Source organism: Varanus komodoensis, unplaced genomic scaffold (genome assembly GCF_004798865.1).
Source record: "Varanus komodoensis strain SLA01 unplaced genomic scaffold, ASM479886v1 scaffold82, whole genome shotgun sequence".
Classification (NCBI taxonomy): Eukaryota; Metazoa; Chordata; class Lepidosauria; order Squamata; family Varanidae; genus Varanus; species Varanus komodoensis.
The window spans coordinates 2,132,990-2,157,630 of NW_025336508.1; the positions used below are offsets into that span (position 1 = coordinate 2,132,990).

General features: G+C 46.5%; 1 protein-coding gene across 1 annotated transcript in view; it reads left to right on the forward strand.

The window, feature by feature from the left end:
• Positions 1-24,641, forward strand: part of ARMC9 (armadillo repeat containing 9) — an 87,069-nt gene that overhangs the window by 19,423 nt on the left and 43,005 nt on the right. Inside the window, exons 8-13 of the mRNA XM_044456240.1 lie at positions 2,063-2,220; positions 5,104-5,202; positions 13,534-13,569; positions 22,094-22,128; positions 23,310-23,421; positions 24,202-24,294. Coding sequence (XP_044312175.1) covers positions 2,063-2,220; positions 5,104-5,202; positions 13,534-13,569; positions 22,094-22,128; positions 23,310-23,421; positions 24,202-24,294 — 533 coding nt within the window. The remainder of the gene's footprint in view (positions 1-2,062; positions 2,221-5,103; positions 5,203-13,533; positions 13,570-22,093; positions 22,129-23,309; positions 23,422-24,201; positions 24,295-24,641) is intronic.

Sequence of the window (24,641 nt, forward strand, 5' to 3'; positions counted from 1 at the left end):
AAAGGGGATTGGCCTGATGGCATAGGTGCAGGCTGGCAGTCAGAGCTGGCATGCTCAGACCATACCAATGTGCCCTGAGACGGACTGACGCCTGCTGCCTGCATACGCCATTTTTCTTTCTTTTAAGTTAAGGGCTGTGGTGCCTCGGTTGGTGCTACAAGGAGGAGCTGTGGAAGGCTGCTCCTCCTCCATCTTCATTTTCTCAGAAGGTTGCTGGGTCTGGAAGGTCCACAGGCATTCTGGGAAAGTGAAGGTGGGGACGGCTCGTTCTGCTGTTTTGCTCAGCCCAGCTCCACGCCAGGCTGCGTGGCTGCTTTCTGTCCATGCCACCGGCCACCGCCAGAGTGGCTGCCACAGTCTTCCTGGCCCTGGGAGGATGGTGCTTGTGATGCGTGATACGGGCACTGGGGTGGTGGCGTGGCTGCTCCAGTGAGCACTTTGCTCCATTCCCCTCAGACCTGGCACCAATCCTGCACTGGTGCTAGCCCCTCACAGCTGCACACTGCAAAGTTGCACTGTCCACAGACAGAGCCGACTTTCCTTAGGCTCAGACCATGCAGAGGATTTATTTGGCTGAACCAAACGCAAGGCGATAGGCTTCTCCTTTTCCACCTAAACTGATGTATTTATTCAGTTCATGAGTCACCCTATGGCTGAAGCTCTCAAGGCAACATACATACATAATAAAAGCAGATAAAATAATAAAACATGCATTTTAAAAATCAAAAGCAACGGCAGTAATTTAAAAAGAGCAATAAATAGCAAAGCAGTAAAAATGGCATATTGTAAGTCATCCCGAGATGTTAGTGGTGGGCAGGGTAGAAAAGTTTTAAAGAAATAACACCATGGAAAAAGTTATTTTTTAAATGCAGATTAAATATAGCATGGAATAGTAATGTTGGAACCTCAGCACAGGACTCCATGTTAAACCATTCTTCTCAGATGGCTGTTCATTTGCATCTTGAATGCCTCTAGTGTGGGAAAGCCCATCACCTCCTTAGGTAATTGGTTCCGTTGTTGTGCTGCTCTAACAGGGAGGAAATTCTTGAAATTCTGCTAGAACCTGACTTCCTGTAACTTGAGCCCCTTATTCCATATCCCTGCACTGAGGGATGACTGAGAAGAGTTCCTGGCCTTCCTCTTCATGACAACCCTTCACCTACTTGAGAGTGTTATCATACCTTCCCTCCATCTTCTCTTCTTAAGGCTAATTATGCCTAGTTCTTTCAATCTGTCCTCATTATCATTAAAATTTAACACTCAGCAGTGATTTTTTTGATTGACTGTGAGAATAAGAAGTCATCAAACAAAGGAGACATCGGACAGAATTCTCTAGGTTGCCCAGTGGTGAAGGATGACATGATTGGGTGTCTGTAAATGGAGGGGCAAATTCATATCACTGCTTGGTATTGGGAGGGTGTGTCCTGAAAATGCACACAGCTTCCAGTGTTCCATTTAAAAATGGTTCTGTACTGGAGGAGGCCGACTATGCTGTCTTGTAAAGTGATGCCAACTGAGAAATGGAAGTGCTAGTTTTGTTTTAAAGCCCTTTGGTTAACGTTGTTTACCATTAAGTTTTTGTTTGAATGTTCCCAGTTTGGTTTATGAGTGTCATCTTAACACTCCTCAGCATCATCTGTTGGGCTTTGAGACAGAATGTTCCAGCAAAACATTAAGTTGTCATATTCTTTTAGGAGTAGACACTGTCTGTCTACTCCCCACATTTTGTTTTGGTGTTAGCCTGGTGATGTATTCTAAAGATAACAGAGTGCTTCTCCCTCTGCTAGCTTGCATCTGCTATCCTGGTACTGCCCGATGAATATAGTGGGCACTGCAAAATTGAGTAAGTGCCCTTCATATTCTGTCATCAACATACTGGATCACTAGTTAAAACAGCTGGTACTAGCAAAGCCCTTCCTCAAAACGCATTTTTTCAAAATGCTTTTCCCCTCCAATTTGCATTGCAAGAAAAATCAGGAAAGTAGAAGGCAGATTGAAGAGGAGAACACAGAGCCTTCCTTTCTCAGTGCAACTGGTAACGCACCTTCCCTTCCTTCCACAGAAATGCTGCAGCAGCTTCACCAGCAGCTGGTGGAATCGGAGCGCAAAACCATGACTTACCTCAAGCGGTTCAACAAAATCCAGGCAGACTACCACAACCTCATCGGAGTTGCTGCTGAGCTGGTGGACTCCCTGGAAGCCACTGTTAATGGCAAAATGGTACAGCAAAATGTGGGGTCATCCAGTTTTGGTGACTGGGATATTTACATGCTTGCTCATTTCTTGCATCATAGCCTGCGCATCTGCCTGTGAAAACGCCTGCCATAAGAAATGAGTCTGTGAGGTGCCGCTTGACTGAAAGTTTCAGATACTTCTCTGTAACAAAAATTACTTCTCTACTGTAGCTATAAATGCTTTGAGAATTGCAGCTGCTATATTTTGACACAAAAATGCAGTCATCTTTGTTTTTATTATTACAAGAAGCGTAAATGTTAGCACCAGTCAAATCCTTGAGAAAACATACACATAAGCCAACCCTGGTATTGTTCTTTAAGTGCAAAGTGTACATTGGATAGTATTGTTGTGTGCAAAAAGTGTAGTATTGTGTGCAGAATTGTGTGACAGCATTCTACAAGTACTTGAAAGGCAGTCACAAAGAGGAACTACAGGATCTGTTCTTGATCATCTCAGAGTGCAGGACACAGAATAACATGCTCAAGGAGCAGGATGTCAGGCTCCAGCTAGAAATCACAGACAAAATCCTGTTAGAGCAGAATGGCAATAGGGCCCGTGCCCTAGCGCAGTTGCGGGCTCTCCCACACTAAAGGCATTCAGATGCAGCTGGACAGCCATCTCAGAGGGATGGCTTGACTTAGAGTCCGGTTGCACCCCATGGCCCTTGGGTGCCTTCTAACTCTACGATTCTGTGATTCTGTGATACTTCAGTTGCAGAATAAATTCCTGCTCTGTCACCGGAATGGGCTTTCCCATCAGCGTTCCATGCTGTCCCAGTGTGTTTGGTGGGGAAGCACTTTCAGGGGAGGATGCATGAACCTTGCTCTCTGTGGCACTGCAAACTTTCCCCTGCAATTGTTCCCACCTTCCCAAGTTTCATGGCTGGAAGTGAGTTGGATCATGGAGTAACTTTCACAGAGACCTGACTGATGTTGGAGTGGTTAAGTGTCCTTCCACCCTGCTCCTGCCTTTTGTATTGATGAGGTATCTTGAAATACAGTGGTACTTTGGTTCACAAATGTAATCCATTCCATGACTCTGGTCGTAACCCAAATTGGTCGTGATCCAAGTCAAATTTCCCCATAAGGTTCAATGTAAATAAGGTCAATCCATTCTGTAACCATTTTTTAAATCACAAACATTTGAAACAAAAGTGACAAAGAGGAACAAAGTAACAGAGAACAACAAAGATCATGGCCATCTCCACCCCGCCCCAGCATGACCGCGATCGTGCCTGTCTTTCCTGTACGAGTGCAACTACGGCCATAGACAGGTGCAATTGCGGTCATGCTCAGACGGGGAAGACAGGCATGACTGCGGCCATCTCCCCCCCACCCCCCTGAGCATGACTGCGATCACGCTTGTGCAGGAGAGATGGACATGATCGCGATCATCACCCGATGCAGAGTTCGCAACCTGAGGCAGACTTTTCTTGAAATTTCTGTTCACGACCCGATTTGGTCATGAACTGAGGCGTTCACGAGCCAAGGTACCACTGTGCAGTTCTGGAATGTGCTCTGGCTGGGGTAATGCCAAGGTCCATCCTAAGGGCCAATCAGAATGGAGCAGTCGTATTTTCCTTTAAAGCAGATGGAGCAGGATTCCAAATCTGATGAGAGGAGTGGAGCTGGGGATGATGAGGTTACGCCTGTCTTGCATGTTTTATTCCCTATATGAATTGTCTCCAAAGATGATATTTTATGTTAAGTTACAAAGCTTAACTAGAGTTTTGCTAATAATCAGCCCCCAAGTGAAGACATGATGCCTCTAGAAATAGGCAAGCAGAAGTATGTTTGGTGGGCCTCGACACTTACAGCGTCTCATGTAACTGCACAGTGTTCCTGGTTACCCCTCTCTTTGTTGAACACTTTGTGCGTTTTCTACTTGTTGCCAGATGGTGGCACTGTTTAGCTGTGCATTGGTCTTCCTCTGAGTTCAAATGCACCTGGAAATTAAACATAAGCAAAACTGGGCTTTATAGAATGATAGAATTGTAATGCTGGAAAGGATCAGAAAGCAAAGTTCTAGCCTCCAGGGAAAGAAGTCTCACAGAGCAGCCTTCACAGGTGAAGTCACAGAATTGGGGTAGTGGACTGGCATTGACAGAGAACGCAAGCTCACAAAAATATACCCCGCCAAAGCTAATAGCTTGTGCAAGAGCATGTGAGGAGAGGAACCGCCTGCCCCCCCCCCCCAATCTAAATGTCTACAGTTACTAAGCCAATCCAAGCAGGGAGAATATTCCTTCCCGGCCCCAGATATGATCACTCGTTGAAAGACTGTAAAGTGAGATGCATCCATTCAGTTGAGTCCTCTAAATTTAAAAAACTGTTTTGGAATCCAGAACAACTGTGGATTAGATCTAGGTTAAATTAGTTGTGCTTATATCCGGTTGATTTCAGTGAGACAAATTAAGTCATGACTAGCTTATCCCATTTATTTCAATGGACCTTGGAACTAAACAGTCCGAATGACATCCCAGGGTTATTAAACTGTACAGTTAAACAGTATGTGGCCTTCTTTGAGGGGGCTTTTTCTATCCCACCCACATGTAAAAGCGGGTTCAATGCAGCTGAATGGAGCTGTGGCTAGACTGCATAATAGGCCTGTAGAATATCTTCTGACTCATGATAAAGAAGAAAGGCAGCTAGCCATTATGAAGTAGCCACAGAAAAGAGCTGTGAATTGAGCATTCCCAGCCTTGTTGCTTCTGGGGCCGCCGCCTCCACCTCCTCCTCCTCTTCTTTTTGCTCCTAGGCAGATTTTGATTCTGTTCTTTTTGGTACCTTTTGGGAACGTAATCTTTGGGCAAAGAGTTAAGAGGGAAAGTTCAAATTTCCACTGACTTGGTTTGTCTCTGTGTCATAGATCACCCCAGAAGATCTGCAAAATGTCTGTGTCCGTTTGTTTAGTAACCAGATGAGGCAGAGTGTGGCACATAGCATCGATTTCACAAGACCTGGAACTGTAAGTATAATTTTCTGGGCATATTTTAGTCTAAAAAGTAACACATTTACCTTGCGTCTGTAGAATGGTGTGCATAAGACAAACCTTACCGGCTATACCTCCCAGCAGTACGTACATCTGTAAGGGTAACACAATGTGCTAACAGCCTTGAACAAGGTCATTTTTGCGAGTTCTCATACACTGGAGTGGCAGCTTTATGGGCAAGATTGCATGGCGCATGCAATCAGTACTTCTGCATGCTTCCGCAGCAGCTGCTGTGAGATCATTTATTTATGTATTTATTTAAATAAGGTAGGGTGTTATTTCTCCTGATGTTGCAAGTATTTATTACGACTACCTGTTATGAGTTTATACAATCACAGAACTGTAGAAGTGGAAGGTGCCATTTCGGCCATTGAGTCCAGCCTCCTGTTCGGTGCTGAGGCATCCCTGACCGATGCTGTCCAGCCTTTGCCCTAATAACTCCCATGTCAGAGAGCCTCCCAGGGCAGCTGGTTTCATTGCCTGGACCGCTCTGACCACTAGAGACTTTTTCCTGATATTCCACTGGAATCTTCCTTCCTGCAATTCAGTCTGTTTGTATCATGTCCTACAGTCGTGGAAGACTGAGAACAGGTTGGTGCCCTCTTTTGTGTGACAGCCCCTTAGGAATTTGAAAACTGCTATCAGATCGTGACTCACTTGAACCAAGTCATCCAGTTCTAGGTTGGCTCTCTGGTGGAAACAGAGGCAAGGCTCTGTCTATATTTTACAGTGTTAGGCAATCATGGACACAGAATTCAGGGTTTTTTGGAATCTTAGTTTTCCTTATTCCACGAGAGGTCGTTGAGGCCCCATCAGTGCAGGTGTTCGAGGACAGGCTGGACGTGCACATGGTGGGCATGTTGTGAGCAGCAGAGCTGGGATGGGGCAGTTTAACCTCACTGGCCAAATCTCCAGATGGGCTTCCACGGGAGGTGGCTGAGGCCCCATCGGTGAGGGTGTTCGAGGACAGGCTGGACATGCCCATGGTGGGCATGTTGAGAGCGGAGCCGGCTGGTGCTGGAGGTCAGACTAGATGGCCCGGGAGACCCCTTCTGACTCACCCTGTTTCTATGTTTCTATATTATGTTTCTATGAATGGGCTTGCACAGGAGGTGGTTGAAGCCCCACCAGTGAGGGTGTTTGAGGACAGGCTGGACGTGCACATGGTGGGCATGTCGTGAGCAGAGCTGGCTGGAGCCGGGGGTCAGACTAGATGGCCCGGGAGGCCCCTCCTGACCCACTCTGTTTCTGTGTTTCTATATTTATAATGTATTGTTAGATGGAAAGATGCACTGGCACTTCCAGACTCCTCCTCGAAAGCAAAGCCTCCCGGAATCGCTGCCAGACTAGCAGTGTGCAATCAGATTCTGTCCTGCTTTGTTCAACGAGGCTTGTTTCTGAATAAATGCACTCAGGAGAGTAACTTCAGATATAATGCTCTGATTTGCCATGTGAACTTCGCTGGGTGCTTCTAACTGAATCAGTTGATCTCTGAGATTAGTGCCCCATCTGAAAAATCAGAACAAGCGTTCCTCACAGGGTTTGCGACGGGTGAATGAAGTTTAAGTGGTTTAAGGAGGGATGCAGTTATAGAAATGAACTCTCTGTTAAAGGCAATTCCCAACAGCCCTTTTCTATCTACTGTGTCCAAGAATGGGGCTGCGGAGCCCCTAGGATGGGCTCACTGAAGCGAGAGGCGGGGCTGTACAGATACGAGCAGGCCTGATCCTGGGATCAAAGGCTGAGGTTTTGCCCTGCACCCCCGTGATTTTCCCAGCTGTGCCCCTTCACTTTTCCCTGCTCTCACTTCTATGGGATAAAGTAGTGCACCCAGCATTGCGGGCAAGACAAAGTCTCCCCTGGCTGGGAGAGTGGGTGGGGCCATCTCTTCTTGGCAAGGATCCTAGAAGGTTCAGCATTCTAGCATTCCCCAACCAGTCCCTCTTTATTTTGTGAGTTGATAAGGAAACCAGACAATTAGGTTGCAACCAAGAACATCAATACATTAGATGCTCTGGGAAATGCCTGTGATTAAAATGAAGTTACTTCCTTGATGAGATTGATGGGGACCTGTCAGCTTAAAGGTGTGCCACTCATACGGTATTCTTTGTGTGATTCTTTTGTAACTGCACAGGCACTTGAAACTCAAGTTGCATTCATGTTTATGTTTGAGCTTAATATCTTGCCGAAAGGAACATGATGATTCTCGAGTTAATGTGTTTTCTGTGCATTTACAGGAAATGCTTTACAGTCCAATCGCATAGTAGTCATCCATTTGATAAAAAGTATTTTTAGAAAGCTCAAATACCTTGGCCACCTAATGACAGGGAAGGACTCATTGGGAAATACCATGATGCTGGGAATGATTGACGGCAAAAGGAGAAGGGGACAGTAGAGGTTGAGGTGGCTGGACGGGGTCACTGGGGCAGCAGACATGGGGTTTGGTGCGTTCCAGGGGGCAGTGGAGGGTTAGGGTTAGGGGCAGGAGAACCTGGCATGCTGTGGTCAGTAAGGTCACGAAGGGCTGGGCACAACTTTGTGACTGAACAACAACCACATTTTTAAAATAAAATTAACTGAGACTTTTTTTGTCTGTCAGCTGATGAATAATGTTGTTAATATGTAGGTTGACGTAGTCAAATGCTTTCAGTTTTTCCTGGATGACTCAATGTACATTTGGACTGGCTGCATTAACAGTAGACTGCCAGGTTGAGAAAGGGAGCATTATTAAACCAACTTACGTTAATGCAAGGGTACGCAGATTTCTAAGGTACCATTAGGCATTAGGTTAAGTTGCTAGCAGCATATGTTTCCGTCTCATTTACAGTGTTTAGGAAATAACGTAGTACTGCAGAATGTTGCAGCATGAGGTGCCTGAATGGACCATCCTACTTGAGGCTGCAGAGGGGAGGTGGAGTTTTCAACTAGCAGAGCAGGGAGTGGGCTGGGCTAGAAACCTTTTCCTTTGAAACTCCAAAATTTACAGGCAGACAATACATTTAGTGGGACTGTGGATTTTGAGGTTTCTCTTATAGACAAACTGTGCTTGCTTCACTTTCTGCCTGGCATGCTGGGGGCTATTTTATTTGCAGGAAGTTGCTATCCAAGAAAAAGATTCAAAACTGGTACCCCATATATGCAGTCAATGATGATGATGATGATTGCATTGCACTTATATCCTGTCTTTTTTTCACCTCAAGGAACCCAAGATGCCCTTATATAGCTTCATTTTATTGTTAGAAAAGCAAACCTGTGAGGGATGTTTGCCTGAGTCTGTGACTCACGCTAGGAGCTTCATGACTGAGTGGGGATTAGAACTCATAATCGGATATTCCATCTTAAGTTTCTATTGCTTATGTGTACACTCAGTTTAAAATTGAGAGAGAAGAAAGAAAGGAAAGAGAAAGGAGATTTGTGGGACAAATAGGAGAAATTCATGATGAGGGAGGGAAGTACAAGCCCCTTAAAGAGGTCAGCTACTTCCCAGATAGCGTCTTCAAAACCTTTTTCGGTGAACTTTATTACCATCACTGTCAGTAGTTTTGAAAGGCAGGATAGAAAGACAATAATAAATTACGAGAACTCTCCTTCTGGTAGTTCAGAGGTGAAAGAAAATGCTTTGACATCAGTTCCTGCAGAGAAGGCATGTGGGTCTGCCCTGGTTCTGCAAAAGCAGAGGAAGAACACAAACGTTGGTGCTTGAGGTTATTTTGTTTTTCTTCTTTCAAAGTACTGTTACGGTCCAGCTTCCCCAAACTGGTGCCCTTCAGGGGAGTTGGACTACCATAACCCTCAGCCTGCATATGTGGGGCGCACTACCTTGGGAAAGGCTGTTTTAATACCTCTCAGTACAAATGTGCACTTGAAAAGCTTGGTAAGATCTCAGGAGCTGGTCTGGTGTGCCCCATCAAGAGATGCAGAGTGCACCAGATTCTTCTCCTGGTTTTATTTTATTTTATTTTATTATTTATTTATTTATTGAAAAGATTTGTGCCACAGCACCTCTGGGCAGCTCCAATCAGAAGATAAAAAACCACAATATAAAACTAATAACAATTTAAAGTATAAAATACAGATAAAAATACAAAACAAATGTATAGTGGCATCAACTATTATTTTTTTTTTTAAAAATACTGTTTTGTTGTCTGCCAGCAGACCAAAATAGCAGCTAAATTTGTTTCAGAATTGTAGAACAGTGGGGTTGGGAGGGCCAGAAGGCTGTCGGGTCCACGTTAAACCATCCCTCTCAGATGGCTGTTCAGCTGCATCACGAATGTCTGTAGTGTGGGAGAGCCCACCCCCTCCCTAGGGCATGGGGTCCCATTGTTGCACTGCTGTAACTGTCAGGAGGGTCTTCCTGATGTTCAGCCAGAATCCAGCTTCTGGTAGCGGGATCCCATCGTGCCATGTCCTGCACCCTGGGATGAGTGAGAAGAGAGCCTGGCTTTCCTCTGAGTGACAGCCTTTCAGGAACCTCAGGAGTGCTCTTGGATCTCCCCCAGTCTTCTCTTCTTGAGGCTAAACTTGCCCAGCCCTTTCCATCTCTCCTCACAGGACTTTGTGTCCAGGCCCTGCATCCTCCTCCTCTGAACCTTTTCCAGCTTTCCTCAACTCTGATACCCAGAACTGGGCGCACTGCTTCCGATGAGGCCTAATCAGCGCTGAGTAACGGGGAGCTAGAACGTCGCATTATTTGGAAGCGATACTTTCTATTAATGCATCCCAAAACAGCATTCCCCCCTTTTGTAGCTACATCATATTGTTGACTCATCTTCAGCTTGTCACCTACAACATTTATTTCCAAGATCCTTCTCACATGTGTCATTGTTGAACCAAGTATCCCACATCTTGTAGCAATGCATTTTGGTTTCTTTTTCCTAAGTGCTGAACTTGGGTTTTGTCCCTATTGAATCTCATTCCGTTGTTTTCAATCCAGCGCTCCAGCATATCAAGATCACCTTGAATTTTGTTTCTGTCTTTCAGGGTATTAGGTATTCCACCCAGTTTTGTGCCGTCTGCAAATCTGCTAGGTACTCCTTGCACTCATCCAGATCATTAATGAAAATCTTGAAGAGCAGTGGGCCCAGGACTGAACCCTGCGGTACCCCACTCGTTACCTCTCCCCAGTTTGAGAAGGTCCAGTGGCACTGGTTTGAGTGCCAGTGACTGGCACTCTTGGAGTCTCACTGTAGCCAGGTGTGGATCCCCCTGAACCGTGTTCCATTTAACCCACTTTGAGCTGGTTTGCTAAGCAGGATATCACGGGGCACTTTGTCCAAAGCTTTGCTGGAGTCAAGACATATTATGTCCACAGCATTCCCACAGTCCATCAGGGAGGTTTCCCAATCAAAAAATGAGATCAGATTAGTCAGGCAAGATTTGTTCTTGAGGAATCCATATTGGCTTCCAGTAAGGCAGGACACGCTCCAACGGAGCAAAGCTCAGGGAGCCAAGGTTCCATTTGGATGCCAGGAAGCACTTCCTGACAGTCAGGACCCCGAGGGTGTGGAAAGGGCTTCCACGGGAGGTCGTTGAGGCCCCATCCATGAGGGTGTTCAAGGATAGGCTGGATGTGCACAGGGTGGGCATGTCGTGAGCGGAGCCGGCTGGCGCCGGGGGTCAGACTAGATGGCCCGGGAGCCCCCTTCTGACTTGCCATGTTTCTATGTAATCACTGTGTTACCTGGAAGGTGTTTGCAGATTGACTGCTTCAGAATTTTCCCAGAAGTAGGTGTCATGATGTGTGGTCTGTAGTTCTTCCTTTCCCTTCTTGAAGATAAGAACAGCATCAGCCCTTCTCAAGCCGTCTGGGAATTCCCCCATCCTTCTTGATTTCTCACCGATAATAGACAGTGGTTCTGAGATTTCCTCTGCCAGTTCCTTTATTATTGTACAATGCAGTTCACTGGGGCCTTGATATCTGAACTCATTTGTTGTATTGTATCGGTGCAGGCCTATGCAAAAACCTGGGAAGGCTCACACAAGATTTTCAGTGGCAAGGGTCTCCTTCCCAAGTGATTGGAACCCAGTCTGTCCTTAGGACAGCTGGTGTATAAGAGGGAAAGCAGCAGTACTGCAAGAAAAAATGGTGCAAAAATAACAGAATTTTATGTTCCGCTTGCATAATCTATCCTTGTTTTTGAATTCACTGTTCTTTGCTGAAGAATTTGGATCGTCTTGGGCAAAATTTTAATATTTACGTTACCACCAGTCACACACTGGCGCAGAAGCTGCCGCTGGCACAGAATGTGGCAGCTAGACTGATACTGGGACCTCTACGTCCAAACAGAATAAGGCCGGTTCTGGCCCACTTGCATCGGCTGTCTTAATGCTTCTGGGCCCAATTCAAGCTGCTGGCTTTAACCAAGAAAGCATCACATGACTCAGCGCCGTAATACTTGTCTGAGCACCTCTCCTGACTGCGAACTCCTCAGTGGGGCCATTCAACCTCTGGGGTTTTCCTGCAAGGGCAAACTCCAGAGGAGGCTCCGAGGGGCCACGGGGGGAGGGCTTTCTCTGTGGTGGTCCCCCGTCTATGGAACAGGCTTCCCGCTGTAGTCCTACTGGTGCCAAACTTGGCATCTTCTTGCTGAAGCAATACTCAACAAGCCAGGGGTTGGGGGGAATTGCTCATCCCAAATGATTTTGTTTTCCTTTTACAGGTCAGTTCTACTGTATATTTTAGCTATTTAAAATGCATTTCAATAGTTTGTTTTTGTTTTAGTTTGTGAGATTGGTATGTTACTGCTTTGTTTTCATGCATCGTTATAAACTGTCCAGAGAGGTTCAGCTCTGTGGGGTGATACAGAAATGAAAAATGAAAGTGATAGTAATAATGCTCAAGAGTTAGGTATCAGATGGAAAAGGACTTGGGGACTTGCAAGCAGGAAGCTGACTCTGTGGAAAGACCCACCCTGAAGTGGCACCGTGATAAGCAGCTCAGCTTGAGGAGGATGGGCTGTGCCTCTTGATAGTGCTTTGGTATGACGCTCGAACTAGCTGAAGCGTACAAGGTCCTGTGTTAAGCAAAGCCAGCCTGGAACATTCTCTCGCTCTAAGCTGCAGGAGGATATTGTCTGTAGCCTGAGACAACGCTTGCTTGTGTGTAGTTTGCTTAATGAAGGTAATTGACTGAAAATCCACATAGAAGGAGAGCCAGAACAAGGCATTTAGGGTGGCTTTTCTGTGAAAAATAAGATGCTGTGCCAGAGCTGCTCCTGCTTCATACAGCATGTCAGCCGACTAAGAACTGGCCAACTGTGGTGGGTTGCTACGTTAAACGAACCATGTGAACTGATGAAGGAACTTCAGTTAGTGGGCAGTTTAAAGATACAGCTGGAAAATACCCAAAGCATCAGTGTTAACATCCTTATTCGCTGATTTCTGGAGGAGGTTGACGTTCCCCCTTAGTCCTTGTGACCTACTTTATGGTTGCTTTATCAAATTGCAGATATGAGTCACTGATCCGCTCTTTTGAGGTCACTCCTTGTGAGTTGGGGTGGACACTGATCCCAGGAAGACCCATTGCCTGGCCTGGCTGAGATGGGAACCAAGGCTGGCTGTCAGTGGGGAGGGCATGTGTCTAGTCACTGATCCCCAGAAGCCACTTATGACCACGTGTTATTAGTCCCTTATTAGTAGAAATGGCCAGTCCATTTCAGAGGCCTGCAGAGTGACTCTTGCAGCCATTCCCAATCTGGTACCCTCCCGATGTGCTGGACTGCGGTTCCCATTGTAATCTTCCTTCCATAGTGTTTTCCTTGTAAGTGGCACAGCTACCCCTGACCTAAGACCAACTTTCCCCAGCTGGATGCCATCCAGAAGTCACTTCTAGTCAAGAATGAGCATGAGTCATAATAGGACTGCCCTCTCCCTCCCCCTGCTCATTTCACTTTGACAGCTGAATCTGCTTGAAGGCACAATCCTATCTGCATGTCAGATAGTGAAAATCCCCAAACTCCCAACATTCCCCATATTGGCTAGGGAATGACGGGAATTGTAGGACTTCTTCTTTGTCTGTACATGCATACAACTATGCGCTGCGTCACCTGTTTGTCATCAGTCTTCTGCAAAACATTCCCTTTTCCTGCCCTTTCCTGCTATTTTGTAGAGCCAATCAGAAATAATGATGAAGTGAGAATAGGTATCCAGGGCATAAAGCAAAGATGCACCTTTCTTTCTGAAATTGCTCTCTCTCACTCCTTAAACAGATTTTAACTAAACTGCTGAGTGTCTCTATGTGATTTCTCTTAACTCTTGTTTTCTTCATCTCTTTTATTTTAATGTGTGCCCTGTTTACCTCTAAAGGGATATTGCTGTATGAGCCCGTGTGAGGATGAATATGTAAGTTCCTGCATCTCTTCTTTTGTCCCTTTTTCACATTGCCTCATGCATCCTTTTACCACCTCTCCACCTGCTCCTTAGCAGTTGTACTTGCTCTGCTTGCTGTGCATCCAGAACACCTCTATATGGCAGAACGTACGCAAGGTTGGAATGCTTGCATGAGAAGGCGCCATGTAATTGCCCGTCCGATTAGCTTTGTGTAGTATCTGGGGCTGTCATCCGGTTAAAAAGCTCTTGTTCATTGATTGTATGAGTTTAGTGAATGTGTCAGTTAATTAATAAAATCTGATGAATACACAAAGGAGTAACTTTGGAAGCTTGTGGGGGGAGCAGCGCATTGTTTTTATATAGTTAAGCATGCCTGTGTTGAAGTGGATGCCACCTTAAAAGTGGTGTTTCCTCATGTGTTGAGGGAGAGCAGGGAGAAAATGCCTCTTCAAATACATCACCTATAGTTTTCTAAGCTTTTGATTTACAACAAATGTGTGTTTTTCATTATAATTTGCCAGATTAAGAGAGGTGATTGAAATGCCTAAAAGCTGAACTTCTAGTGGCACTTCCAAATAATGGCCAGGTTAATCATGATCCCCATTCCTGCTGTGGCACTCTCTCCCCTTCTACCTCTACTCATAAGCTTTGAGGCAGGGCCTGTCTTTAATTATTAAGCAGAATTTGTTTTGAAGGTGAATTAGAAATGTTTTTGTCATTAAAATAATGCTTATCAGTCCAGGAGTCTTCGTCATACGAGTCCAGCATGGCCTGTACACGATGAATAAAGGTACAGATTTGAAAAATACAGATGGTTTTAAAATGCATCTTCAACAGCAGCCATTGTCGAAGGCTCAGCCGGCCTCTTCTGCAGCCCAGATGGCCATTTGCATTCAAGCATCATCGCCAAGAGATCTTCCGGATCATTCCAGATTGCCCACAGCCAGTGCATTCTTTGTAGGAAGAGGATATTGGCTGCTAAGCTGAAGATGTAACTAGAGCCTGGGAACAGAAAGCCCCCCCCCTTCCAGAAAGAGTCACCATCCTGTTTAGAACCATTCATGCTCCTCCCATAAAGTGTCGCGAGGGCTGTTCCCAAGAAGACTGGCTCATGTATTGCTCTCACAAGCTTTTCTTGATAGCCCAGGCCATGGGGATCTTGTGGAAGTGTGGAAATCACAGAGTGAGGTGCTGAGTGCACAATTCAGTTTCTTGAGGACTTCCAGCTGCATTTTTTCAAAGCAATCAAGGGGAGAATGCCCTTGTGTGGAAATACATCCTCCTGAGGCTCATTGTGGTTATGTGCCATCCAGTTCTGTCTGACCTTTGAGGGCCCCATGAATGAATGTCCCCCCAGATCTCCTGTTCTTGACAACCCTGCTCAGCTCTGGTAAACTCAAGGCTGTGGCTTCTTTTATAGAGTCCATCTTTCTCATATTTGGCCTTCCTCTTCTTCTGCCTTTAACCTTCCCTAGCATGATCGTCTTTTCCAGTTAGTTTGGTCTTCTCATGATGCGCCCAGAGAACGGCAGCTTCGTTTTCGCTGTTTGTGCTTCCAGGTCTCATCTCTCTCTCCCCACCCTGCCAGACTTGCCTAGTGCCAGGTGCATGGGCATGATCTCTGATGGGAGGCCTGTGCATGCCTTCCATACGTGCGTCAAGGAGCACAGGAAGAATGCACTGGGGTTTCTTATCCCAGGGCAGGCCCCTAGGTTTCCTGCCACTTCTTACTTGGCCCTTTTAACTAGAGGTGGAACTGGGGCGTTCTTCACGCAAGCATGCACTCCTTGGAGGCCCAGTATGAGGCCAGATCCCAGGATTTGTTTGCTTCTCCTCATCTAATTGTGGGGCTTAGAGAGCCATGTAGACAGAGATACTGGCATGCTTTAGGGAGCCTCAGGGTTTGCAGAAGTGCGGATAATAATTAGGGAAAAAACCTCAGAGCAATATCCTCGCCCACCCTGATCAGTGGGGTTCAGCAACTGTGGGGCAGATTACCCTGGAAGAGGACATGGCTCGTTGGCTGGAGCCTTGAAGACAAACACGCTTTATTTCAAAATTTTACTGATGACCTCACTTACCGTATCTGGCCATCCCTACTTGGAATGGTTCTCTTCAGCATCCACCTGCCACCACAGCAGGTGCTTCCTCTTTCACCCCATGTCTCTGTTGCAAGCTTTTAAAGTTCCTGAACACTAGTCATTGTTTGCTTGTTGTTAGAAACATAGAAACAGAGTGAGTCAGAAGGGGTCTGCTGGGCCATCTAGTCTGACCCCTGGCTCCAGCCGGCTACGCTCACAACATGCCCACCATGTGCATGTTTAGCCTATCCTTGAACACCCTCATTGATGTGGCCTCGACCACTTCCGTGGAAGCCCATTCCACACCCTCGGGGTCCTAACAGGAAGTGCTTCCTGGCATCCATATTGAAGCTTGGTTCCCTGAGCTTTGCTCTGTTGGAGTGTGTCCTGCCTTCCTCTGCAGGGGAGAACAGGTCTCTACCCACCTCCGTGTGATATCCCCTCAGATACTTGTATGTCACCAACAGATCCCCTCTGAGTCTCCTCTTCTCCAGGCTGAAGAGACCCCGTTCCCTCAGTCTCACCTCATGCGGCTTCCCCTGCAAACTGGCCACCAACCTTGTGGCCCTATGCTGCACTGACTGTAACCTGGCTATATCCTTCCTGTAATGAGGGGCCCAAAACTGAGCACAATACTCCAGTTGCGGGTGCACCAGAGTTGTATAGAGTGGCAGTAACACCTCTCTCGATCTAGAAGCCACACTTCTGGCTCTGCACCCAAGGGTGGCGTTCGCCCTCTTGGCCACTGCATCACACGGCTGACTCACGTTCAGCCTGCAGTCAACCAGCACCCCAAGGTCCCTTTCACAAGTGCTGCTCTCCAGCCACTTGTCACCTAACCTGTACTTATGACACCCATTCCTATGCCCCAAGTGCAAGACCTTGCACTGATCCACATTGAATGCCATCCTGTTGTCTCCTGCCCACTTCCATAGTCTGTCCAGATCCTTTTGGATCTGGAGTACCTGCTCCTCAGTTGTGGCCACTGCTCCAGTTTTAGTGTCGTCTGCAAATTGGATCAGCAGACTGTTCACCCCTTCTTCCATGTCGTTAATGAAAAGATTAAACAGGATCGGCCCCAGGACAGAGCCCTGGGGGACCCCGCTTGTCACTGGCCGCCGTCCCGATGATTCCCCACTAATGGTTACCCTCTGCTTTCAGTCAGTCAACCATGCCCTAATCCACTGGACAGTGCTTTGGTGTATCCCAAAACTCCTCAATTTCTCCACCAGGATATCATGGGGCACTTTGTCAAAGGCCTTGCTGAAACCCAGGTAAACCACATCCACCACATCCCCTCCATCTAGCCATCTCGAAACCTTGCCATAGAATTCCACAAGGTTTGTCTGGCAGGACCTGTTTTTGCGGAAGCCGTGCTGTGTGGCTGCCAGCCTCCCTTCCCTATCTAGCATCACTATATCCCTCACTGTTACGAGCCTTTCCATTGTTTTTCCTACAATGGATATAAGGCTAACTGGTCTATAATTCCCCTTCTACTACCCTTTTTGAAAATTGGGGCCACTGATGCCACCCTTCAGTCCTCTGGAACTTTTATTTATTTATTTCAATTTATATCCTGCCTTTTTCCTACAAAGGGCTCAAGGCAGTTTACATCATTCTCCTCCTCCATCTTATCCCCACAAAACAACCCTGTGAGGTAGGTTGGGCTGAGAGTCTGTGACTGGCCCAAGGTCACCCAGTTGGTTCCATGGCTGAGTGGGGACTAGAACCCAGATCGCCTGAGTCCCAGTCCCATGCCCTTAACCACCACCCTGGCTCTTCACCCGTTCTCCACGAGGCCTCAAAAATGGAGGCCAGTGGGCGTGAGAGAACCCCTGCCAACTCCCTAAGTACTCTCTGGTGTAACCCATCAGGGCCTGGTGCCTTTGTAATGTCCAATGCCCTGAGGAGCCCCTCGACTTCTAGGGGGAGGTGACTCTAATCTGTGCCCCTAAGTCCCTGGCCTCATCTAATCTCCTATGCGGATCTACCCCATCCTGCTTTGGGGAGAACACAGAGGCAAAATAGTCATTTAGCATCTGTGCCTGTTCCCTCATATCAGTCACTGGATCTCCTTCCTCCTTATTTAGTGGTCCCACCACTTGTCTCCCCTTCCTCTTCCTATTTCCATGCTGAAAGAAGCCCTTTTTGTTGCTCTTGATATTCTTGGCAAGTCTCAGCTCATAATCAGCCTTAGCCTTGCGAAGAATCCTTCTGCAACGGGTCTCCTCCTCCCGGTATACCCTTTTGTCTGTTTGCCCCAGTACCCATTTCCTACGGAGGTTCCTCTTTCGTCTAATCCCTCTAACCACCTCCCTTCGCATCCATGGCGGTGCTCTCCTCCGCCTCCCCACCTTACCAACTAGAGGTATCGTCAAGGCTTGCGCCTCCAAAACCTCCCTTTTGAGTGCCGTCCACCCCTCCTCAACTTGCTTACCTTCCAGTAACCTGTCCCAGGAGACTTTCCCCAGTCTGGCCTTCAGTTGGCCAAAGCTGGCCCTCTTGAAGTCCCAGCTTCTAGTGCTCGACCTGCTGCATGTCCCCAGTCCCCTGATCTCAAAGCAAAGGATGGAGTGATCACTCGCATCCAGAGCTCCCCTAATCTGTACTTCATCTATCAGCTCCTCCCTACTGGTCAAGACTAAGTCAAGGATGCCCCCCCCCCCCGGTCGCCTCTGGGACCCTCTGTGGCATGATTTTATTGTAATACTTAGATGACTTTTGATGATTGGTCAGGAAAGGGTGGGGTCCAGCAGCAATGTGGCAATGAAACGATTGTCACCCTTAATCAACAGTATCCAGGAAAATGAATGCAAATGAGTGCTGGGGAAATAGATTTAAGTAGAACATAATACGTCTGGAGGCCATTCCTAGTGTGAAAGGCAAACCGTATACTGAAGGAGAACCGCTTAGTTTTAAGGCTGTGAGGCTTTTAATTGGCTATTATGTATCATCACTCATTGATTTAAGCATAATATGAAATGATGTCCTATACAGGTACACACTTACCCGTTTGTGAGAGAGATGCTCCTTGTGTTACATAGGATAGCTTTGCGAAACCCCAAGTGTTCTGATGGTATGTTGAATGGTGTAATACAATCTTCCCTTTGACATTCCACGCCCTTTGTCTTCTAAAGCTTCCCAGCTCCAGCACTGAACAATAAGTGCTGATTATAGAGCCTGCCATAAAAGAACCGCGTTAGGAGAGAAGACCAATCTTTTAAGGCATGAGTGGGTCAGAAAGGATTTTGCAAAGTGATAAGTCATAATCACAACAAAAAGATGATGACGAATATTCTGGGAATCAATGGCACCTATTGTCATCATTGAAATGGGTAACAGAGAAATCTTCACAGGATGATTGTTCTTTTTGGGCCCACCTAACAAGTAATTTAAGCAAAACCTTGTGATTGAAACTGAGAAATAGTATTAAAACTTTCTGGATATCACTGCATTTGTGCCCTAATTCAGAGGGGGGCGGGGGGGGGGCTTATTTCCGCCATGAACCATTTTCCCTTGGAGGTACGTGTTTGGGGGGCTCCATGGGATGATCTTTGCCTTCTTTATAGGAATGTTAAGGTTTTTAAAGTGGATAGAGAGGGGCAGTTGAAAGTGACATTATCTTCTTTTGTCTCTTACATACATCGAGCTACTCTGCTGCCTGCCTGCCTCTCTTTCTTGCATGCATGGAGAGAAAAGCAAAAAAGTAAACTTGAGTACTAATTATTAAATAGTAGTTCCTAAAAAAATACCTCTTAGGGATGTGAAAAACTGGAGAAAAAAAAAACAGGAAAAAATATGGAAAACCTAGTCCCCCCCCCAAGTACCAACAATTGTTCTTTTCTGAAAAATTGGACAAATTTATTGTGATATACTCTCCTTTAGAATACTTAATAAAATGTTTTAATTTTACTGAGCCTTTATTCCCTGTTTTCTAAATCTATGCAGTAAAAGAACTTTTATACAAAGGCAAGCGATGTAACATTTCTGGAAAGAATGAAGTCATGGGAGAAAGCATTTTTTAAATCCTCTAAGATTTTCAGCATAGTTATTTCTTCTATTCCTTATTAAAAATTATTAATCTAATCTATCACTGAAAGATATTTAGGGATCTCTAACTCATGTTTAGCTTCCCAACATGTAAGTAAAAGGTGCAATATTAACACTTGGGGTTTTGATCTGTACAGTCCTGCATTTCTGGGCTTGTTCTGGTTAAATGCTGTAGCAGTCAATTAGTATAATTCTCTAAATTAGAAATTTCCCAGTCTTCCTTCAGTTCTTCTCATTTCTTTCAGTTTTTAGGGTGATTCAGATGCTTTATTAGCTATTTGCTGAAGTTCCCTCTGCTCAGAGATAAAATAAAAACCTAAAATATATTAAAACATTGCCATTTTGCTCATAAAATGGTAATTTGGTATAATGCATTTAAAATTATAGCTTATTCAGGCAGTAGTTACAAATGTACTGAGTTAACTTTTCAAAGTTTTTGATTTTAATGAAACTTTATGAGCAAACTAAGCTATGCATAGCAACATTTATGTTCCTAAAGCAACTTTTCCCAACTTGGGACCTTCCAGTTGTTTAGGCCTACAACTTCAGCTTTTGGGCAGTGTACAAATGAGGAGATGAGGATAATCATGATGGTGCCCAACGAGCATTCCTGACTTTCGCCCATGCTGCCTGGGCCTCATGGGCACTGCAGTCCAAAATACCTGGTGAGCACCAGGTTGGAAAGGGCTGTCCTAAAGCCATGGGCAATTTTAGATTTGCAAAGATTAGTAAAGATGTAAAAATAAATATTGCATATTGGTTTATCTTTCAAGACTTTTGAGTTTTTCCTTGAAAGAAAACTGGGCTTTTCCAGTGACTTCAGTATTTCCAGACAGTTTACATCTCTCGGTCGGTCGGTCGGTCGGTCTGTCTCTCATCCCTGTGGTTCAATTTACAAAGCAAGAATGTATACCTCAGCATCTCTTAATGAAAAGCATAACTGATTTGTATTAAGTAATCCTGAGTACACAGCTCTTGCTCAGAAGCACAAGGAGGCGCCTTGTAGGATCAGATCGGCCTGAGCAAGGCAGCATTTTTTGCATGAATACCTGTAAAAACAATAGATGATGGTCCTCCAGAAATTGGCTGGTTAACTGCCACGTCCTCAGGTAAATCTGTGCTCTTTATTTCACTGCTTGTTTTTAGTATCTTCAGCTGGTTTGCACAGTGCTGCAACCCAGGTGGACTCACACGCATGGCTGATCACCAGTGGTGTGTTGTCATGTTGCGTGAATACGGATTCTGCAGGTGTCTTCTCATGTCCTCTGAACTCAGCAGGTTGACTTCTTCGTGAGTTGTCAGGAACAGCTGCAGAGCTGTCTAGGAAGGAACCTGCTGCCACTTCTCACTGTCTTGTTAGTACTATTGTCATCCTCCTTCATTTCTTCCCAAAGCCCTCCACCATATGATCCTAAAAAACAAGGAATGAAGATCACTGGAGTGTCCTAACTGCTTTCTCAGTCTTTCTTTCTTTTTAAAAATTTCTTTTCCATTCAGTGCAGGTGTGCTTGCTGGATGTCTGCTGCTAGGAAATTGAAAGAAATTTCCCATCGATTTCATTGCTTTGGCTTGTAATTTGCACAATTTTGCCTTCATTTTACTGCTACACCATGAGACTTGTGCACTTACCCCTTTTCATGATCTGCCGTGAGATTTGTGCAATTTCCCCCTTCCTGTCCTGCTCTGCCTTGAAATTTTGATAATGTTTCACCCCATTTTTCTGCTTTGCCATGAGATTTTGTATTTTTAGCAGCCCTTTCACCATTGTGTGTCCCATAAGTGTGTCTGACAGGTGCCAACAGAGGGAGGTAACGGGCAGGATGTGGGGAGGGGGCTGCCAATGTCTGGCAGCAAGAGGGAAGGCACTTCAGGGTGGGCGTTCTTACTTCATTATAATTTAGAGCAACCCGGCTGACACGGAGGACACAGGCACGGCCGACACGCTTGGCTGATAGCAGACAGACAAGCCCTACCCTCTTTTGCGGGTGTGCAATTCCATGTGGGGTGGGGGCGGGGGTCTTGCAAATGTTCCCGGTGCTCCTAAGGGCCCAGAAAATTTCTCCTTGCTTACAGTCTGATGCATCAGGGCACCTGGAAGATGTAGCCAACTGGGTGGGAAAGCTGAGTGCAGAAACCAGCCCTGGCCAGCTTCAGAGCAACTGATCATCTATGGGGTTAGTGCGTGAGCAAGCAACAGGTGGTGGCTTATTCGCAAGTTGCCTTACCATGATGCACTAGCCCTTCCCCTTCTGCATTCTTAAACGTTGTTGCATTTTTGTGTCACATTCTTGGTAAATACCCCATAAGCCTCCTTAGGAGAACCCTGATTGCTAAACTAAAAGACCCCATAAGCCGTGGTTAGTTTTGCCTTTACATTTTGCACATTTTCTCTCTTTAAACTACAGGCCTCGACGATGTTAAGAGCATCGCTAGCCCCTGTGTAAGTATTTGTCTTTTAAATGTTGGTTATTTCTTTGTCACCTTGTAAGAAATAGTGGTGTGTGTTAAAGAGATGAAAGTCAACGGATATGGCAGCATTCTTGGAGGTGTGTGCACCCAGGTTAAGTGCTGTAAACAGAGGCTGGGTTTGCCAGTAAGAGCAAGCGACAGTGGACACCATGCAGGCGTGGCTTGTCATTACATCCGAGCCCAGCGTCCACGGTGAAGTGCCGTCCATTCAGTTTCCATGGAGCCACACAGAGAGGGGAGGGGTTGTGTGGGTGGGTGTGCTTGCACAGGGGCACCAAGTATGGCAGCACAGAGGAGTGCTCCTGCAGTGCTGCTCTGGAGCAGCAGTGCTACTCGAGCGGGTAAGGAGCTGCTTGACAGAAGGGCCGGACAGGCAGGCAGGCGGCTGGGCCATGTCCAGGGGAGTGTGCAGGCCCATGAGGGAGGTCCCTCGAGGGTTGCCATTTGGAGGGAAGATAGGCAGGCATGGAAGCCAGTCCAGGGCGTATTCAGGTTGCAGCTGGGCAGCCATCTAAGAGGGGCGGTTCAGCTTGGAGCCCTGTGCTGAGCAGGGAGTTGGACCCCCAGCGGCTTTTGTAGCCCCTTCCAACTCTAGCATGCAATGATTCTGTGATTTATGAGGAAGGTCGTAGCTCTCCTTTTGGGAGCAGATTGAGCAAAAGTGGGAGTTGAGCACTTCTGCCCTTCTTTGTCTTCTGTTGTCATTTTGCCGTCCACACTGAGTAGCTGGACCCCCGTTGCTTTCCTTTGTCTTTTACTTTCGTCATACCTGAAGAAGACTCTGTTGTTGCTTTTAGCATCCCTTGCTAGCCTCAATTCATTCCTAGCTTTAGCTTTCCTGACACCATCCCTGCAGTTCCGTGCTACCTGCCTGAATTCTTCCTTTGTAAGGTGGGATCCAGCCAAAGCTTTTGTCTAGCAATAGAATTTCCCAAAAGGAGTTTTGCGCAGGAGCCTGATGTGTGAGTTGCACAGATAACCACTCAAGGAACTCCCCTCCAGGCTAGCAGCCTGGCTGTTTCTGACAAGGGTTTTCCATCTCCCTGAGAGTGAGACTCTCTCTGTGATCTTGTAAAAACAGTTCTCACTTGGCTGGGTTCAAATGTGTTTGCCAAATTTTTCACAAGTGCTCCTTTTTCATTTGTTGTTCAGGAAGATTCAGGAAGTGCCGCTCTTGCCATCATTGGATTATGAGAAGCTAAAGAAAGATCTTCTTGATGGGAGTGACCGCCTGAAAGCCTTCTTACTGCAGGCATTGCGCTGGGTGGGTGACCTGGAGAGCAGTCAGAATGGACTTTAGATGAGTGTGCTGTCAGAAAGCTGGCAACATCACCCCGTGCTAAACAAAGGATGGAACGAAATGTTAAGTTGTCGAGATGAATTCCGCTCTCCTGCTGGTTTGGTCTGTTCCGAGCTCTTTTTGCATTCTCTGCACTGCACCGCCTCATTATTTTTGGCTTGGTGGGTTGCACCGTAAGATCCCACTGACAGGTGGCTTTGAACTTGAAAAGGAGGAATTTGAATTTCATGCAGCAGAGAACTGCTGGAGAACTTGAAAAGCCATCCCGGTTAGTGGCGCGCTTTGTTGACCGAGCGCTATGGAAATTGTATTTGAGCAGCAGAGATGGGCGAGTGCTACTTCCCAGAACGTCTGTCTGTCCTCAGCCTGTGTTTCAGTCAGACGGGATGAAACAGAGAAACCAGGTCAGTGGGTGGCCCGGGGAGCAAAGTGAGCCCCCTCATAAAATGTTCCTCGGGTTCTGAGAGGGACCACAGTGCTGATGTCTGAGCCCAGAAATAAGCCCAGTGCCAGTTTCTCTTGAAATGCAGAAGTCACAGAGCTTTGGTTGCAGACTCATAGAACCATCTTGGACAAGTTGCTAGTCCTTAAGTCCTTTCTGATATTTAAGTACTACCACACAGGATGGTTACTTGGTAGAGAGAGAGATGAAAGAGTTTCTTCTTACACAGACATTCTTTCTGTATCTGTATAATATTTTTAATTATTAGTAATTCATAGGTACCTACTCTTCTTCTTTTGTAGCGCTTAACAACATCCCATCCGGGTGAGCAGAGGGATACGGTTTTGCAGGCGTACATCAACAACGACCTCTTGGATTGCTACAGCAGCGCCCAGGTTAGCAGTGGTACAATCAGGGTCGGCCTGCGCAGCTTGAGGCTGGCATCTTGCTTCTCGTGTGAAGAGAGCAGTGCTAGCTGGGTGAAGAGCCCTTCGCCCCAGGGACCCTGCAGAGGCAGATTCCAGGCTAAACAAGTGACCGTGAAGCTTGCAACCCCCACCCGCACGTGGGCATGTCTCCCTATCCACATTCTGTGCAGCTGGGGGGAGCTGAGCTGGTTACCTGGCCCTAGAATCTCTGTTGGGCTGCAGGCCAGGCCCAAGGCCTCTGCTCGTGAACGGAGGCGCAGCAAGCCCTGGGCACGTGCCCTTGTGCAGCTTGGTGTGGTTTTGGGTGCTCTGTC